Here is an 18,690-nt window from a genome sequence, read left to right on the forward strand (position 1 = left end):
ATGATTTGATATTAGCGATTATTATTAGAAAACATTAACGTGGAAAATACCAAGTGTTGAAAATAACTTTATTTTCTTTTGTATACTTAGTGCCAATGTCATCAAGCACTAAGCAATTTGTGGGAAGACTTAATGGGAATTTTATATAAATTATCACTCTTCTAAAAACAAAGCAAAGATCTTGACATCTCAACCATCCTGATTTCTTGCTAGTACCTCCTTCATACCTTTTCCACTTTCTTCTTTCTCTTATAAACTATGAATAATATTCAATCAAAATAACCATATCGAGCTAGACTCTCTCATAATATTGATTGCCAGTACAATCTCTCTTGTGTTTCCTCCCTGAGATGAAAGACAAGATCATCTTGAATGTCTACGAGCTCCAAGGACATTAAGTGGCAAATACCTGATGGATCTTAATCAGCCATGTTTCCAATACGTGTGGTAAGTTCGGAGAAAGTGGGGGATGTTGGGATGGCTCAATCATATCAAATCTCCCAAACTATGATGTTGGGTCGTTTAATCTGATTGAGCCGTGCCAATATCACACTAACTATATATGATCCTTTAAGTTTCTTCTTTTCTGGGATTTTTGATGGGATATTTTTCATATTTATTTTCTTTTTTTCATTTACCTCTTCAACAATGAATCAACTTCCTATGTTATGCTCGTATCTGTTGATCCTTATTTATACATGTTTCTCTTTTAGGGTTAATGCATATAGCAACATCTAATATTGTTAGGGTTTTGGTAATATTATTGCCATAATTGATTAAATGATGATGCAAACCATCATTATATTCTGAAAAAAGACGGATATAAACTGGTTTTCACTAATAGATGAAAGTACAGTCTAGTTAGGTATAAGTCGTTGGAGAATTTGGGGTGTTTTCGAGTCATGATTTAGCCGAGTACTTAGTTTTTTTTGCTAAGCTTCTCATCTCTCCTTCACAAACTTCTGCCTGGGCAATATTTAGTAGGCTGCTGCTGTAATTAGCACTGAACAATTCCAACGCTACTCTTCTCCACAATCCTTTATGAAATCTTGCATGATCTTAAATCTCATATATAGGAAAACTACAAGTATATTATCATCAACCTGCAGATACTCGATACATCCTAAAATTTAAGGGTCTAGACGAACGAGCCAAAGAAATCACTAAACCAAGACTAATAATGATGATGATCCATATATATGCATGCTTCTTGCATGGATATTATACATGCATGCACGGTTTGATAATTTTGTGTACGGTTGTGCATGCAGATCAGTAGAAGCATGTTCTTTTCCTTTAGTTAGGTGCTTAATTAATTAACTTTCTTTTGTTTTATTTATAATTAGCGTTAATAATTATGATTTCCCAGCTCCTCTTTTGTTTAACCTATATAATCTTTCCTTACATATCGAATTTGGTCGATTAATTCATCATATATATATATATATATATATAATATATATATGTGTGTGTGTGTGTGTGTGGTGAGTATATATACATGAAGCTCTCTCTTTGATCTGTACAAGGACATATATGTGTGCGTGCATGTGCACGATAGAGAGACAGAAACAAAGAGTAGGCACAATTTAATATTTTGATCGAGTTGCAATATGTGAATATGTTTAGTATTGGTGTTTTTTAAAAATATTATTTTAAAAATAATTTAAAAAACAGATTATAATACAAAGTTTTGTATATTTCATTATAACACATTAATTCCCACTAAACGAATTGAAACGATGCGTTTTCCATTTACCTTTTCTTTTCTTTCACTTAATTTATTTCAAGAAACCTAGCTGTCATCTGAAGTTTTTTTTCTTCTTTCATTTTTTTTTGTAGGATAAAAGGAAATATATAGTCCACCCATAAAATTGAATTACGCCCACATAAGCTAAAACATTTGCATTGTACTTTGTGGATATAGGCATATAGCTAAATGGAGGGTGAAAAAAAAAGGCTGAAGAAAGGATTTATTTTTCCTTCTTTTGTTAAAACAAGAGCCGAATTGATCTGTCGACAAACCTAACAAAGAATTTTTTGTTTGCACCATCACAAGAAAAAGGGTGAAAAAACGAGAAATTTCTTTCAGTAAGTGCAATAATTTTTCTAGCTGCCATGACGAGAGCTAGATTTGAATGACTTGTGATGCCAGGGAAAGTGGCTGCGAGTTAAATCATTAAACAGAAGCCAGAATTGACCTAGCCCATAACAGAAGTAGGCAGGAACCTGCAGCTATTCTCCCTGAACTTTCATCTGGGAGCATGGCTCTAGTTATAGTCAAAGCCTCTTAAACACAACCCAACACCATATCGCCAATAAATATGAGCATAATAAACCCTTTATTACCAGCTTAACCTAAGATTTAGCAAATCTTTTAACTACCCCCAACAAGAAAACATTATTGAAAACAAATTTGTCGAAACATGCTAGCTTTTAGTGATTGTAGAACAGCATTAATTAAATTGACACTAGATGAATTTAGTACTTGTCGAAACATGTTATTTAAGCTCTCTTCTTCTTTATACAGGAGTTATCGAGGTATCAAAGAGAGCAAGGCACAGCGTGGGAATTTCTAGGCATGAGCAGCATGCAGAGCTTCTACTCTATTGACAAACTCACTGCTCGCTCATTTAATGCTCATCTTGGCTTGCCCTATGAGATGAGTCATTTCTGTTAGTCACAGTGAACCTACATTTCCAGCAGGGTTCCCCCTTTAGAACATGCTGAACCTAAAACACAGCATAGTTCTTGAACAACAAGACCAGGAGGACTCGCAGACCTTGGCATTGTCCCAGAAAGATACATACAATCAAACGAAAAACAATTTTTTTTTTTAAACAAATATTATTTCAAAAAATACTTTAAAAATTAATCTCTGTCATTTTTCCAAACACCCTCTAAATTCGTTGTGGTCCCTCAAGTGTTGTAAGTGAGTAAATTAATCTCCTATACTTTATCTATGAGCATATCAAACCTAATACTTTCAATTTATGATCCCTTCATCCACTTGCATGTGCACGTGTGGTAACATGAGGCACACATCTGATGAAAATGTTTTGCATGGAGGGTCAACTTAATCTGTGACTAAAAATTAAAGCACGAGGGTTTTCATGCAAAAAATTCACTATGTTTCTCCTGCAAAGTAGTGAATTTTCAACGACCCCAACAAAATAAAAACAACAATTCCAAGCAAGGCTCATTTGTCTTAAGAAGCAGGAAATCTATTTCGAGTTTATAAATGTAATATGTTACATAATTCAATCATAAAAAATAGAAAGATAAGAAACACAAGATGCAATCCAATCTTTTACTCTTATCACACGAATTGACAAGATGCAGAAGGGAACAAGGCACATTAGGGAAAGATTCGACATCCTTGAAACTAGTGCAATAAGCTAATAACTTGTTATTACTATTACTGCTCATCCTGGCTCCCCAGGTAACATTAGTAGTTTTGGTTGATTGTTGAACTGAGAACATAATTCCTGAAAGGTTTAGCTTATGGTTCAGTATTAAACCTTGAACACAGCATAACCATAAAATAACAGGACCAAAAGACATGCATATCATATCCTGGCTTATTAACAGAATTACTATCAAGCAACATCACCACCCAGTCCCAACAATAGCAGAGTCACTTCTGGTAATCCATCGGGAAGAAGATACATCTAATGCTAGGGATGTGCAGGAGTATAAGACACCAACAGATATACAGCGCTATATACATGTAGGCAGCAATGCGAAGTCCTTTCTTCCTGGCCTTCATCCGCATTAAAAACTGAAAAGCCACGTCCAATCTCCCCTCGACAAAATATTCCAGCCATTGGGAACCCGGGAAAATTGTCCAAAAATGGTGAGCTATCAACATTGCAGCGTTCGAAAAATGATTCACCACGGCCACAACAAGAGAAAACAAAACCTCCAACAAGCTCCTTATTACAAACATTGTCATAAACACCCCGTGCGTGAAGGCAGTTTCTAGAACTCCAGTCTAGATTCAGGTTTCTGAAATTCTTGGAGACATTACTGCATGAAGATAATGCAGCACTTGGATCTGGATGGTAAAATTGGAAATAGTCACCGGTTCTGATGCCAACTCCGTCAGCAAAAAGATACTCTTGATCTCCCCTGTTGACAAAAAACTATCTCGGTGAGAAGAGTATCTTAGAAAATGGTCTGCGAGTGTGAGCTTAAACCAAGCAAAGAAAACAATTCCTACACCCAAATTTATTGCTATGATACTAATATTGTTGGTTCTAGCACCTGTGTTCACAACACTAAAGTTGTAAATTCAATTTTCATCAGTTGTTTTGATTATAGATTCAGAAACGCTTAAGAGTATAACATTGTGATCATTCTTAAGGAATACATAGTAAAAGGGAAAAGACGAAAATAATGCGAGAATCTCTTTACATATGATGAGGTGAGTTGATGAAGATAACAAACTTTTCATGTTTCATAAATTCTTCCAAGAGCATGGTTGCCGTAGGGAAATTTCTTTGAGGAGAGGAGCTTACCTGGAGACTTGCCTCAAGGCAAGCCAAACCCTAAACCTATTCCTAAATTTGATGATTGCATTCTATGATGGGAGATTTTCAAAGAAAAAAATTATTAAGTGGTTGGCAGAGTTGGAAGCTTACTTTTATTTCAAGAAGATTCCTTATCATAAAAAAGTAGAATTTGTCATACACAAACTTTCTTGTGGTGTTAGAAAATGATGGTTTGAATTACTAGACTTTAGAACTCGTATTAGTATACCTTTAATTTCATCTTGGCAAGATTTGAAACAATTATTAATTTTGGAGTTTATACAAGATGATTATAAAGAGATTTTATATTGGGCAGGTAAGCAAATAAATTATTATTATTTGCCTTGTGTTTAAAATTTTCAAAAGGCAAGGAGGAAAAACATGGAGGAGTTTGGAGAGAGCAAAATTTCAAAGTTATCTAATTATGTCGAAGATAACATGATCAAAGAGGGTGCTGACAAACAATTTCATTCTTTTAACCTTAAGTTAGAGAAGCCAGTGGTAAATAATGATCTTTCAGTCATGAATGAAGATCTAACAAACAAGAACATGGAGGATATGGTAGTTTCTGACAATTTTCCTATAGATATTATGGAAAGATTATTTTGTTGTTCCTTTACATACAATGGTTAAAGTATTGGAGGTCATAAATGATGATGAACTCAAGTTTGAAGAGAATGTGGGAAGGAAATACAAGTGGACTTCATAGGAATGGAATGTATAACATTAAATATGGAATTTTCTTTAGCAGGCACACATCATATATTAAATTTTGAAGTTCAAGGGTCAAGGACATGCTACTTCGTGAATATGTTAGTTACAATGCTATATTTGAAATATTTGTTCATTTGGGGTGGAAGAGTTCAATTCTTGAAAAATAACTCATGGGCAAGTTTTTCAAAAGTAGAGAGGACTGACGTGGGGAAATTTCTTCCATATTCTTGGCATAATAATTTTTATTGCATTGTTTCATTAATGGTTAAGGTTTTTAGGTTTTGAAGAGTTTAAGAAGAGTTCAAGATGTAGTTTTGGTAAATCAAACATAACTTTTAATTCGACCGTTGGATTGAGCAGAAATTTTGATAGAAGATTTTGAATGCCTTGTTTTCTATTAAGTTAAAATTTCTTGATGATTGAAGATTGAGAAGGAATTCAAATAAGGTTCGTAAGTTACCATGCAAAATTATCTTTATTTACCTTATTGTATTTGGATTTTTTTTCTTACCTAGCTTAGAACTTTTAATTTAATTAGTATTTTACTATTTAGTAATTCTAATGCTAAATGGATTCTATTAATTAGGTGAGTTTTAATTAGGAATCCTTTTCTATAAAGGATTTTAGTTTTAATTATGAATCATTTTCTATAAAAGATTTTTTAAAACTAATATATATAGAGATGCCTAGTTTATTTTGAGATTGAAGATTCTTATTTAGACTTTTAATAAAACACTAGAGAGTTTTCTCTAAATTGTTTTACAGCTTAGGCTTTTAACCTTAAGGCTTGAAAACCCTAGCTTTTATCCACGCTATACGCCGCGTCAATGATGAATGTCTGTAAAAAATACAAGGCATGTAAAGATTATGAAAGTTAGACATCTCACCCCATAACTCCATGGAAAACCAGGAATGTCATCACTCTTGACTTCTGTGACCCTATAAAGCAACGTCTTTGTTCAGTAACCCCAATGTACAGATCAGGGTGTCCAACTTGGTTCACCAACTGTCACATATTCATAAGTTACAGAGAGCACAAATAAAATGAAAGGAGTGATTATATGCCTTCAATCAAACATAATATAATAGAAGATTAATAACATTGAAACAGCACTCAACAACCAATGTAATATTTTGTCTCGTTTAGAGCATGAAAAGTATGATACTTTCTTTAAAACAATACCATAAACTTCAATGCAACATTAAAAACTAACAACAACATTGTAACTAAAAGCAGAAAAGAACCCTACACTCATCTTTCGCAAACAACAGTTAGATGTAAGAACAAGAGTTCTGTTATGAACGTTTCAGATTATACGTGTGTATGCAGCAAGAAATACTGCATAGCTTAACTTCTGACCTGCATTCAGAATAAAAGTTAATATCTTTTCCATTATGCTCTTCCAATCTGGAAAAAAAGCAATTCTTTAAAGTCTTGGTATAACCTTTTAGAGTTGTAGTTTTTTAAACCAGCATTGGAACACCTCAGAAAATTGGCTATTCAGAATAACAGCGAGGCAGTATATTTAAGCATCAAATTCCTCTTTTCTTTTTTCTCCTGGGAGCAAAATAAGCTTTTAAACTAGAAATTGCAAATTTCCTACCATCTCAACGAGCCATCTCCATAACACATCATTTTAATATGATCAAGATGCAGATGCTTCAAATCCCTAGAAAAGAACTAGTTGATGATAGATAAATTTGAAATGAAAGAAAACCAAGTGTATTGTGTAGTATAGACTAATCGTGCAGAAATAAACATGATTCCAACTGATTGACATCACCAAAATAAAAAAATACTTCCAATGATTACGATTATGTGGAGTTCTTACAAGGTCTAAGCATCATAACTTACAAATTAATCTCATTTTCCGACCATATTAATTAACAAATATATATCACCGTCAGTCAGAGATAACATGATCAGAAGTTGTTAGAACAAAATAAAATTTTGCAAGCGATTATGCAAATGGTTCATGCAACAGTAAAGCCCATTACTCAATCCCACTTTATTTGAGCACCAAAGCAAAAGGAAAGAAAGAAAACACTGAGGCAGTAGAAGTTCATTGCCCTTAAGCATCAAAATATAGAAATGTATATTTCTAAGCATAGATCTTATAGAAATATCATATATAGATGATGTAAGCACTACAAACAACTAGGAATTAGGAAATCACCATAAGCCAAAAGAATGGCTTTCCAAAAGGCCAGCATACCTCATTGTTGATGTCATCTAGAATCCTTTGACCATCTTGAATCTCATGTTCCCCTTCTCTTCTGGCAGTAAGCCATGTAGTATGACCTGTCCCAGATACAATCTTTTTGACAGAAACTGCCTTGTACCTTGGACCTACTGCAGAAACACCAGATGATAATGCAGCATGGAATTGGATTTCCCCTGTGCCTGCTCAATAAGTGAAAGTAGCAGAGATATGAGATAACATGTCATATGATTAGACAATGAATAGGTAAGTACATACTGTGCATTGTCTATTCCATTTTAGTTGCAAAAGTTGAAGTAACAAAAACAGAGATGAATAATTAGATACCGCAAGGTTTGTCTCGATCCCTTGCAAATACAAGAGCAACTGCAGCAGAAAAATATTCACTGCTCTCATAGTCATTTCTTGACTCTACGCCATTTCTGTACAAGAATTGGGCTCTCTCGTCACCGATAATGATAGTGTCACTTGACATGGCATGATCTGCAACAGAACATAATATCAACTTAAGTAGCAACACAGGAGATTGCTATGTGACAGTTTATGATGTCTCGCAATCCTTTCAAAATGTGGGACAAGAATTAAATGGCCAATTATTTTGTTAGCTAAATAGATATGAGTTTGCTTAGTCCACTTTCTAGTGATTAACCAAACAGATAAGATAAGTGACAATTTTTTATATTCTTAAATAACCTATTGCTGCAGGTAGAGCATGGCAGAAAAGGAACCTACTCTCATCAACCTCTTATGACTCTTCCAGAAAACAAAATGAACAAATAATAGATGCAAAAATTTCTTCCTCTTAACACTGTTTGGTTTCAGAATGTATATAAATATGAACCTTCAGATCAACTATGCCAATTAATTGCATAATTTGCATTAGCAGTCCTTGCCATGTCAGGGTCCCAAAAGAAAACATTTTCTGTGGACAAGACAATCCTTGCTCTATTTTCCTATAAAGAACAACAAAAAAAGGAAGAAAGAATGCTTCCTTAGTTGAGAAAGCTCACCCAGCTTTTCCATGACAGGTTTCTGGTCAGCATCTTCATCCTATAGCAGGACCAAAGTCACATCTTAGCAAGAATCTCACTCAATAAAAGGATGTGCGAGCAAGTTGGAAAACATTAGCTTACTCCAAACATTATAATGCCAACTGGTGATGCACAACCAGAAATAGAAGTTGCATAATCCTTAATATCCATCACAAAGTTATCAACCATTGTCGCTCGACATCCCTGATTCACTTCAACAAAACATCCACAAGAGCAGTTATCTTATAGACAAAAAACTCATAAAGCTCTACATACTTCCTCTAAAATAATAATCGGTGTATGCTACACATCACATATGCCAATCATCAAGAATGACATGATTATTTCGCTCTACCTTATTGTCCCCATTTCCTTTCCCAAATCAAGCTCAGAGCCACGGAACCATTCAACTTGGCGCAATAGAAAATGAAGAATCCTATAGAAAACATCATTTTTACAAACTGAAGTTTAGTTACCTTTCTTGGTTGAAACAGCGGGATGGCATCAACTTTTAGTCCTGGTAAAAACCCCACAGTCAAAATAATACCATTGCATGGATTTGATTCTCCATCAACCCAATATTCTTCCAACATAACCTACACAAGTACATATTAATTAAAAAGAAGCCAGTTATGTATGCTTCCAACGTAACCTACACAAGTAAATATTTATTAAAAAGAAGCCAGTAATGTAGTCTTTCATATTTCTTAAAAAGAACAAAACTAAAAATCCTTTACAGTGCTGACCTCTCTATGTTCATCAGTAACAGCATCTCTTCCCATGATTCCACTTGTACAAGACACAATAATTGGAGTTTGGAAACCAAGTTTTGTTGCTAACTGCAAAACAAACCATACCAAGTAAACGTTATTATGTTAACCAAAAATAAGAAAGCCAAAAAATGTCAGGAGGAAATACTTTAACGAATGATAAATTTTACAAAATTGAGTCTTTCACTCAAATCAACTCCACTGCCAATAACATTTGCAATGGCAAAATGTGGTCTAATTGGCTCTGAGAGAACCTTATTCACCACCTCTTCTAATGCAACCTGTTTGATCATCAAAAACACAAAAACCCAATTCAAGTTAGAGACTTTACACTACACTAAAGATCTTTTCTTCATTTTTCAAGGTCCCAACAAGACTCTTCCAATGCAAATATTGATATCATTGAAAAACACCAAAAACCCAATTCAAGTTAAAGACTTGCACTACACTTATGATCGTTTATTTATTTTTCAAGGTCCCAACAAGACTCATATAAATGTAATTATTGATATCATCGAAAAACACAGAACTCCAATTCAAGATAGAGACAGAATTTGCACTAAAGATATAATCTTTATTGATTTTTTTGAAAACCCAACAAACCTTTTCGTCTGGATTGAGAGAAAAAGCAGAGGCAAACTTTGGTTTGTAGAGGATTTGATTGCAAATTTGGTTCCATGATTTACTAACACAAGCTGCTGATGCAAAGGATAAAGCTGGTAGTCTCTTTAGTATGTTTAGGATAAGGTCTTCGTTTATTGATGCAAAGCTTGTCATTGGCGTTTTGGGTTCTTTTGGTTTCTCCTCTATTGTTGTCAGCATTCTACAACTGTTGCTGAAAATATATAGGTTTTTTTTTTCTCTGCAAACGACTTGTCATTTGAATCTGATTAAACGACAACTGTTTTTGAGTTTCTGCCAAGGAGTCGTTTTGTGCGTTTCATTACATGTTGGCGGCATTTTATTATTCTTTAGTATTTATTTTACTCCATCAAAAATGATAATATTTTCAAATAGGATATATATATATATATATATATATATATATATAAATAAATAATTGACATATTATTATTTTATCTATTTATTTATTTTTTCAACAAATTAGGGTATTTTCAAACCTCTTTTCAGATAATTGAGCAATACTAACCACATCTAAACTTGCATATTTATTTATTCACATCGTTCTTCCATTCAAACTAGAAAGAATAGTATAGGAAGTAAATTCACTTATCCTCCAAATCAAATTTTAATTTTTTTTATTATATTTTACTAAAAAAAGATATTAGTTGTGTATTTAAAATTGTTATTAAACTTGACTTATTCCGTGTAAGATTTAAATTATAAATTAACATGTTAATTTAATTTTTGAAAAAAAATAAAAAAAATATTATTTAAAAAAATAATTAAATCATTAGTTTTGATCGATCTGAATTTAAATTTTAATCAGTTCAACCTAACCTAACTTAGTTTAGGTATTGAATCATCACATCAAATTGATTCAAGTTTCATGAAAATAGTTTTTTACATGTATAATAATTCCTTTTTTTTCCTATTTTTTCCAATCATAGGTGGTAGACAAGATTTAAGAGTTTGTTAACATTATGGAACGGAATGACTTGGTTGTATGAACTATGAAATTAGAGATAGAAATTGGCACTCATAGGTTAAGTTTTTTTATATTTATATTTTATTCATTATTTATTAAATAAAAAATTTAATTTTCATATCCTATCCATCAAGTTTTGAGTATTTATATAGATATCTGACTATTATTTATTATTTAATATAAAATAAAATTATAATGTATATATATTTGAAGTGCATGTGTATATGTATATATATATATTATATTGATATTAAAATATGTATATATTATATTGGATTCAAAAAATAAAAATGTTGCAATATATATTTATATAATATAAGTATATATTTGAGTTAGGTTGGCGATATTCATCGGATAAAATATTCATAAAAAAAAACCACCCACTCGGTTCAGATTAAGTTGGGTTAGAATTAAATTATCATCCAGTATGAACTAAAGGCTTTCCACTTCAATCTGTTCTTTTTTTTTCCTTCTCTTTTTTTACCCTGAACAATCATGCAATTCTTAGTTTTGAGTGTATTTTGTTCACTGCATGTGTAAGACACTAGAGTCTAATAAAGGAAGCAAGACTTTTAGGCAAAGGAGATCATATAGAAAAGGAGTGATCCTCTCCAATACAGTTCCATACATTATTATGCATACAAACATCAAGCATCTACTGCTTTTTTAAGGTTGACGAAACATAAATGACAAACTAAAGAGCTTCAACTGTAATTAGACTGACAACTACATACCTGTCCAACTCCTCTAATGCAGCAAAGTATCCTGCTAGTCCAAACTCTGGAAACACTTCATAGAAGAGAGAGCCAGCGATTCATTTCCGGAAAATGGTAAACATAACAAGAGATGCAGGAAATTGCCATTCTTTTCGCTGTTACAGGATTTACTCATGCTTAACTCCTAATAGAGATTAATTCTCTACGGATGGTGGAAGATATGACATAACCAAATATATTGTGCTGTAAACATGGAGACAGCACCTAGGGGAGTTTACATCTTCGTATTCTTCATTCATCAAGCTTTCGGGGCCCCTTCCAATTTCTCCTCTGCAGAATAATCCTGCTACTGGAGCCGTAGGAAAGCTGTCGCAAAATGGATAGCTATCAACAAAAGGGTCCCCGAAGAATGACTCGCCACGACGATAGCAAGAGAAAATGAGACCACCGAGAACTTCTTTCTTGTCATCCTTGTCAGCGAACTTGCTCAAATGAAGATAATTTTTGCTTTTCAGTTCTGCCTTCAGGGCTAAAAGTTTGTTAAAGGCGTGATCACATGTTGATGAAGCAGTTTCAGAATCTGACTGGTAGAATAGGAAGGAATCACCAGGCTGGATGCCAACACCATTGACATTAAAGTAACGGCCACCTCCTCTGTTTAAAGTCAAGAGAAAACACAGTCAATCTACATATTTGGTGCTATTGATGATCAAAGAAATCCTGAACATATATATATTCTGGACCAGATATATTTGTTACCAAATAAAAAACATAATGTAAGACACAGTACAGATGGAAACTGATCGCTTATCTTACCCTCTTACTTCGTAGAAATCCAAACATCTTCCTGGTGTCCAAATTCCGGAATCATTGGTGCTTATAGTTTCTTTTGTGACACCAATGTAGATATCAGCAGACTTATTTGCGTCCCTGAACTGCAACAGATTCATTTGGTTAATTAAGGAAGAAAATAAGTTTTAAAACAATATACTGATGAGACACTCTCCTTCAAAAGCACAAGGAAATACTCCACTTTTAAATTAGATTTGTCGATAACAGCAATTTCTCAGTTGTATGTCTTAAACTCAACAGCAAAACCAAGAAACTGTGAAGGGATAGTCAGATGGGGACTATGAGGCAAACTTCTAATCAGCCTTAATTAATACCAGTTTCAATTTAATAAACATGGAACTTCATCTACCCAGTTTGAACATCAAAAAATGGCAATTAAGCAAATGTAGTTGGGCATAGCATGGTGGTTCAGCTTTGTGTCTAGATGTGAATTAGTTCATTACAGAACTCTTAACATAGATCTTTCGCAAAACAATAGAAGAGGAAATCCCGTCATTTCTTCACTTTTCTAGAACAGTAAAAAGACAAAAAAAAAAAAAACCTGTTGTTTGAGATCATTTAAAATCTCCCCGGCAGCCACAATGCCATTCTGTCCTTTCAGTTTTGCACTGATCCATGAACACTCTGAATCTTTCTGTAGAACAGAAGCTGCCTCTAGTGTGGGACCAAATGGCATTACACCTTTTGACATTGTCACGTGGAATTGAATTTCTCCTATACCTGCATACCCAAAAGCCCAGAAAAGACATCAAAACAGAATCATGATCTTCAGCAAATACAGCAACTGCAGAAATGTAGACTGCTGTATCTAACATATTTTGGAAGCTTCAAAATTAAGATACCTGCTACATCATTTTTACTTTTAAAGTGCAGCACATTGTGATTGGTAATTTTAGCATAATTTGCTTCAATTCATACAAATCATCAAGTACCTTCAGGCTTGTATCTGTCCCTTGCAAATACAAGAGCAACAGCTTGAAAGTAGCAAGTATGAGCAAGATGGTTTAGAGAATTATCCCCATTTCTGAAAATAAAGTTGGCACTTGCATCGCCTACAATGACTGTTTCTTCTGGCATGGCACAATCTGCAAAGTTGAAATGTCATCAGCTACATATGTAAGCTGTGCCACGGCAAGAAATGCAACAAAGGATTGAGCCAAGACACCCTCTACCTCAATTATGTATGTGGTAACAAGATACTTACCCATCTTTGAAACAATAGGTTTCATGTCAGTGGTTTTATCCTAGACAATCAACAATGTCACATGTTAGCAACCAAAGAAAATTAAAAGAATTTAATTAAAACATTATGCAAGGATGCCAACTTACTCCAAATATTATGATCCCAGTAGGGGCTGGACAATCTGATACAGCAGATGTGTAATGTAAAATATCCATCACAAATTTGTCAACCAAGGTATTGGATTCCTGATAATGGTGGAAAATATTGCAAGTCAACAACCCATTATGCATACAAACAACGAAAAATAGCTTTCATACTTATAGATTTCAATGTCATAGAATTTTATGCTTCACTAAGTGTGATGGCCACCATTCTCAATGCATTATTACTTAAGACCGGGCATACATCACTTCCCATTAAAAATAATACACCTTACCTGCATCGGTCGTAACAGTGGAATGGTGCCAATTTTGAGCCCAGGTAAAAATCCAACAAGCAAAACTAATCCTCGGTCAACTCTATCCGAATCTTGCGAATTAGGACCAGCAGTTGTTGTTTCCCATTTTTCCTGCATAATATTTTCATAAGATTTGGCATCACTACATCCAGATATTTTAATTAATTTACATAAACACGCATATGAAATGAGAAGAAACACACAAACCTCATACAGTTCATCAGCAATGCCATCAACACCAATGATTCCACTGGCAATATTAGTAATGATTGGGATGCTTGAACCTAGTTTTTTAATTATCTGCATTATGGAATCAAAAGTTTGTTCACATTGGAAGAGAGAAGAGGGAATCTAGAGTCAAATTAACCATATACAACCATATGAAAGATTCAGCAGAGAATTATTACCAGTCCATGAGTCAGTTCCAAGTTAAACTCCTTGCTGATGCAAGCAATAGCAAAGTGTGGACGAATAGGCTCAGAGAGAACCTGTTCAATAACCTCTTCCACAGCATCCTTGCAATCATAACACAAAAACTGGTGAGCTCTATTGGTTTTCTTTGGTACAACGAAGGAAAACAATTTAACACGAAAGGAAATCTTGAAGATTTCTATGCATTTCGTTTATTTTTATTTATTTTTAATTCATTTCCACTATTTTCTTCCTTTTTTTACTTGATAAAAACTTTGGTTAGTCATTACAGTTCAATTCCAGCCACGCATGCAAATGTGTTATCCACATAAATGCTGACAAATTGGACAATCTCATTAGGAACAATAAAATTCTTCTTGTTTTTTTCAACCAGAAGTAGGAACAATACCAATCCCAGCTGCGCATGCATGAGGCACGCCAGCGAATATGTCCTATGAACATATATGCTGACTGAAATCAGGCAATCACATCAACAATGATGAGTTCCTCCGATTTCTCCAACCGGAGGAACAATTAATACCAATTCCAGTTGAATGTGCATGACATACACCAGAAAACATGTTCTATGATCATATATGCTGACTGAAATTGTACAATCACATTAGCAACAATAGAGCTCCTCATGCTTCTTCAATTGGAGGAACAATTAATATCAATTCCAGTTGCGCATGCATGACACGCAATGTCAAATATGTTCCGTATGAAAATATATGCGAACAACAGGATTCCTCTTGTTTTCTCCTGCCGAAAGGAACAATTTCAGTTGCGCGTGTCATGCACGTGCATGCAAATATGTTATGTGAATATATAGTTTGACAACAGGATTCCTCTTGTTTTCTCTGCCTGAAAGGAACAATTCTAGTTGCGCGTGTCATGCACGTGCATGCGAATATATTCGGTGAACATATATGCTGTCTAAAATTGGACAATTTGTCCGATCAAAAGAAAAAATACCAATTTTCATAACTGGATTTGAAAATATTTGAATGTATAACAACTTACATGGAGAGAAGGGTTGAGGGAGAGAGCAGAAGCAAGCTTAGGCCTTTTGAGTATTTGACTGCATATTTTGTACCAGCGTTTGTTAACACAGGCAGCATATGCAAAGGCCAAAGCCGGTAACCTTGAGAGTATGTTTTGCATTATCTCTTCAGTCACAAGGGAGAACCCACACCTCATTCTTCCTGATAGCTGCTTAGCCATTTGAGTAGTACTTCTATATGCAAAGCGCATGTACAGTTTTGCATGGAAAAGATAGGAGAGGTGCTGCCTATTTTATACTTGGTGAGAGAGTGCAGCAATTCATTTTGAAAAAGGAGTTATCTTTTCCAGAATCTTGTTGCAATTAAGGCCATTTAAGGAGATTGTGATTCTTTTCCTTTATTGGTTTCTGGTTTTGGATTCTCTGAATTGAATGGGTTTTGGTGTTTTCTGTCAGAACCAGCTCCTCTTTTGCTTGTTTTATCTGATTTCATATCCCACTTCAGTATCCATATTTATTTGCTTTGTTTACTCATGTTTTTGTACATATCCTCCATAAGGTAAAAGGCATTAATATGGTGGAGGATGCCTTCATTTTCAATCCTAAAAATGAACCCATAATAAAAGCTACTTGTTCCTTGAGGTTTTCTTTTCATCTTTAGAAACCGGTTGCAATCAAGTTGCAAGAGCATTTGACATGAAAGTTTTTCGAATGATTTTGGTGTTGTTGACAATGAATTATGGTCCATCTATGTATAAAGAATTCCTCTGTTTTCAAATATCAATATCTAGTTTTATAGACCTCCAATTAGTTGTTTCTTGTCTTCAAACTAGCTTTCCTAAAGATCAGCTGCAGCCCCTCTTCCTCAAAGGTAGATTGGCAACTTTTCCTTCAACCACTCCCTTGGAGAAGTGATATTTATGTTTGTTTTTCGCATGAAACCTCATTTTCCCCCCTAAGATATTACCTAATTATTCTTATTTTCATCACAACCAGTTACTTCTCTCAATTCTGATCCAAACCTGTTAGAAATTAGGTAATATTGACCAATTCCAAGACCAAAATACAAGTAGAAAACACTTGAGAGTTCCTGGATGGAGGGGAAACATTGTCTAATTTTGAATTGATTTGAAACAAATTTAGGGACAATTTTTTGTCCCTAACAAATGGATCCATTTTGGATGAACTTGAAATTCAAGTATAAGTAAGGGGCAAAAATTTATGTATGTATCCCAATATCAATCATCATAGTTACAGACTCACTGCAACAGGATCCTAAATGTGCTTAGTTTATCAGAGGTGATAAGAAATTTGTAAATCTGCTGGGCTCTTGAAAGCATCAAGTTCTTGGTCTATGTACAGAAATTTTTTTCCTCAAATATCTGCAAGGAATTGCAGGATTATAAATGTCAGGGTAGTAAAACTTTACAGGTAAGGAAATGTACCAGAAATGAAATAATCGGTCTCAACAAGAAATAGAATTCTTTGACAATGGCACATGTTTTGGTGACAAAAATGTGAATCTCTATGTACAAAAGAGAGAAGCTGCTCTTTGTTCCTGATACAGTTGTTCTCTAGACAAATTGAGGACATTGTCAGTATTCATCTGTATTAAATGCCTCACTTTTCAAGGTAGAATTCATCACCCTTCTACTTGTCTATTCTTTTTGAATGATAGAGCATGCAGTAGAGCGAGAAAGAACTCAGAGGCCATTAGAATTTGACCTTTAACCATGTCATATGCAGAGTCAAGGCCAGTTAACATGGTAAAAGTCTTGTCTTGTTCTACCTCTTTAATTCTAACATTTATATCACTTGTTATATGAGTGTATTGGGTTAATTCATCCCACATGCCTCCAAGAGTTCCATTGTATTGCCATATGCCTTTTTTAAGTTCATAAATCTTTGCAAAATTATTTTTTCACCATATATTTCTTTATGGGCCTTCCACATCTCCTCAGCAGTAGTTCGAAAATACATACCTTCGACTAGTCACGGTTCCACAGAGTTGATCAACAATGATCTGACAAGATTGTCTCCAGATGCAGGGTTATCAGGTGCTGGAGCTGGCTTCTTTCCAGCAACAAAACCCATCTTGGATCTGCTGTAGAGATGCATGCTTGCTGCTTTGGACCAGATCACATAATTCGTTCCATTTAAGAGCATAGGGGAAGTATTCAGATTGGGGTTGCTGTCTTCATGGACAATAATGATATTGGGATTAGAGGAAGGTTCCAAGGTTTTAGTCATCACAGACTTCTACATTGGGACAGCTTTTGAAAATACTGAAGTTTTATTGCTTTGATACATGTTGTGTAATATGGACAATTTAGAAAAGTGATGCATGTTCTCTCTCATTCAGACATGAATTTACAGTGTACAACTACAGCTACATAGTAGAAGGGAAGAAGATAAAGTTTTAACGGTAATCGAGAAGGTGGTAGATAATAACTAGAAAGTCCCAAGCCGGCGTTGGTTAAATTTTTTTAATATAAAAAAACATGTTTAGGTGATGCTGAAATTATTATTTTTTTTAAATCCAGATTATTAATTTGCCTACGCTAAAAAAATTTAATTAATTTAATAATATAATTAAAATAAATATTTACAGTAAATAAAAATAACTAAAATAATCAGCAATAATTAACTATAAATATCAAGTTGCCAACATCATATTCTCCCATCATATTCGGGAGAAAAAAAAATAAAAAAAATATATATTAGAGATTTATTATTGCTCTGCCCCACCACCCAAATAAGCTTACAAAGACAGTTCTAATGTCATTATAAAAAAACTAAACAAACTAAACGACTACATTGAAAGAGGCATAAAATCAAAAAATAAATTTCAATATAAAAAGTTTTCAAAGTAAAAACAAAAATAAAAATTAAAAAAATAATAATCAAATATGATATGAAAAGAAAAATTAAAAAAAATAAAATCATACAAAAAAATTAATTTTATAAATTATCTCGAATAAAACATATATTAATTAAATAAACATATACTAAATATAAGAAAAAACAAATTGAAGAAATATTTTGAAGATTTTAAAGATCAGACATGTAAATTGATAAAGAGAAAAAAATAAAGGGGGAAAGGGTATCAAAGCCAAACTAGAAGTTTGTAAATCACATGTGGCATCTAGGAATGGAAATGTCATTGAGATGATTTAAAAATCGCCCATAAAGT

The 18,690-nt window shown here is 33.7% G+C and overlaps 2 protein-coding genes and 1 long non-coding RNA gene across 7 annotated transcripts; 1 reads left to right on the forward strand and 2 right to left on the reverse strand.

The window, feature by feature from the left end:
* The first annotated feature begins 169 nt into the window (after positions 1-169).
* On the forward strand, positions 170-2,991 carry LOC112324368 (uncharacterized). Its single transcript, XR_002978216.2, has 2 exons — positions 170-447; positions 2,528-2,991. It is a non-coding gene; the product is annotated as an uncharacterized LOC112324368 (long non-coding RNA).
* Positions 2,992-3,383: 392 nt separating this feature from the next.
* On the reverse strand, positions 3,384-10,090 carry LOC7463137 (F-box/LRR-repeat protein At5g63520). 5 transcript variants are annotated; one of them, XM_002322235.3, is made up of 10 exons: positions 9,870-10,090; positions 9,437-9,547; positions 9,243-9,335; positions 8,973-9,092; positions 8,599-8,700; positions 8,476-8,515; positions 7,793-7,948; positions 7,460-7,647; positions 6,131-6,249; positions 3,384-4,128 (listed from the first exon to the last, which is right to left on the reverse strand). In XM_002322235.3, the coding sequence occupies exons 1-10, from the start codon at positions 10,086-10,088 to the stop codon at positions 3,675-3,677; spliced, it is 1,602 nt and encodes a 533-aa protein (XP_002322271.1). In that variant the 5' UTR covers positions 10,089-10,090; the 3' UTR covers positions 3,384-3,674. The 5 variants fall into 5 exon arrangements, with proteins under 5 accessions (XP_002322271.1, XP_052303589.1, XP_024442556.1 ...); XM_052447629.1 differs by having other exon boundaries at positions 7,460-7,641; positions 9,234-9,335; XM_024586788.2 differs by having other exon boundaries at positions 9,234-9,335.
* Positions 10,091-11,445: 1,355 nt separating this feature from the next.
* Positions 11,446-17,928, reverse strand: LOC7454732 (F-box/LRR-repeat protein At5g63520). Its single transcript, XM_024586194.2, has 11 exons — positions 17,480-17,928; positions 15,518-16,879; positions 14,491-14,598; positions 14,291-14,383; positions 14,063-14,194; positions 13,773-13,871; positions 13,648-13,687; positions 13,376-13,528; positions 12,985-13,163; positions 12,408-12,526; positions 11,446-12,245 (listed from the first exon to the last, which is right to left on the reverse strand). Exons 2-11 carry the CDS (start codon positions 15,746-15,748, stop codon positions 11,786-11,788), a joined length of 1,614 nt encoding a protein of 537 aa, XP_024441962.1. The 5' UTR covers positions 15,749-16,879; positions 17,480-17,928; the 3' UTR covers positions 11,446-11,785.
* Positions 17,929-18,690: the final 762 nt, after the last annotated feature.

Source organism: Populus trichocarpa, chromosome 15 (genome assembly GCF_000002775.5).
Source record: "Populus trichocarpa isolate Nisqually-1 chromosome 15, P.trichocarpa_v4.1, whole genome shotgun sequence".
In the NCBI taxonomy this organism is placed as follows: domain Eukaryota; kingdom Viridiplantae; phylum Streptophyta; class Magnoliopsida; order Malpighiales; family Salicaceae; genus Populus; species Populus trichocarpa.

Bases quoted from the DNA above. Each gene is read 5' to 3' on its own strand.
- LOC7463137 (XM_024586788.2), bottom strand. From the start codon at position 10,088: ATGCTGACAACAATAGAGGAGAAACCAAAAGAACCCAAAACGCCAATG. The intron at 8,516-8,598 runs GTAAGCTAATGT...GTCCTGCTATAG, and splicing joins TTGGCATTATAATGTTTGGA to GATGAAGATGCTGACCAGAA. The intron at 7,648-7,792 runs GTATCTAATTAT...CTTATTGAGCAG, and splicing joins GGATCGAGACAAACCTTGCG to GCACAGGGGAAATCCAATTC.
- LOC7454732 (XM_024586194.2), bottom strand. From the start codon at position 15,748: ATGCGCTTTGCATATAGAAGTACTACTCAAATGGCTAAGCAGCTATCA. The intron at 14,599-15,517 runs GTAAGTTGTTAT...TATGATTGCAAG, and splicing joins CCCTCAACCCTTCTCTCCAT to GATGCTGTGGAAGAGGTTAT. The intron at 12,246-12,407 runs GTAAGATAAGCG...GACTTTAAACAG, and splicing joins GATTTCTACGAAGTAAGAGG to AGGAGGTGGCCGTTACTTTA.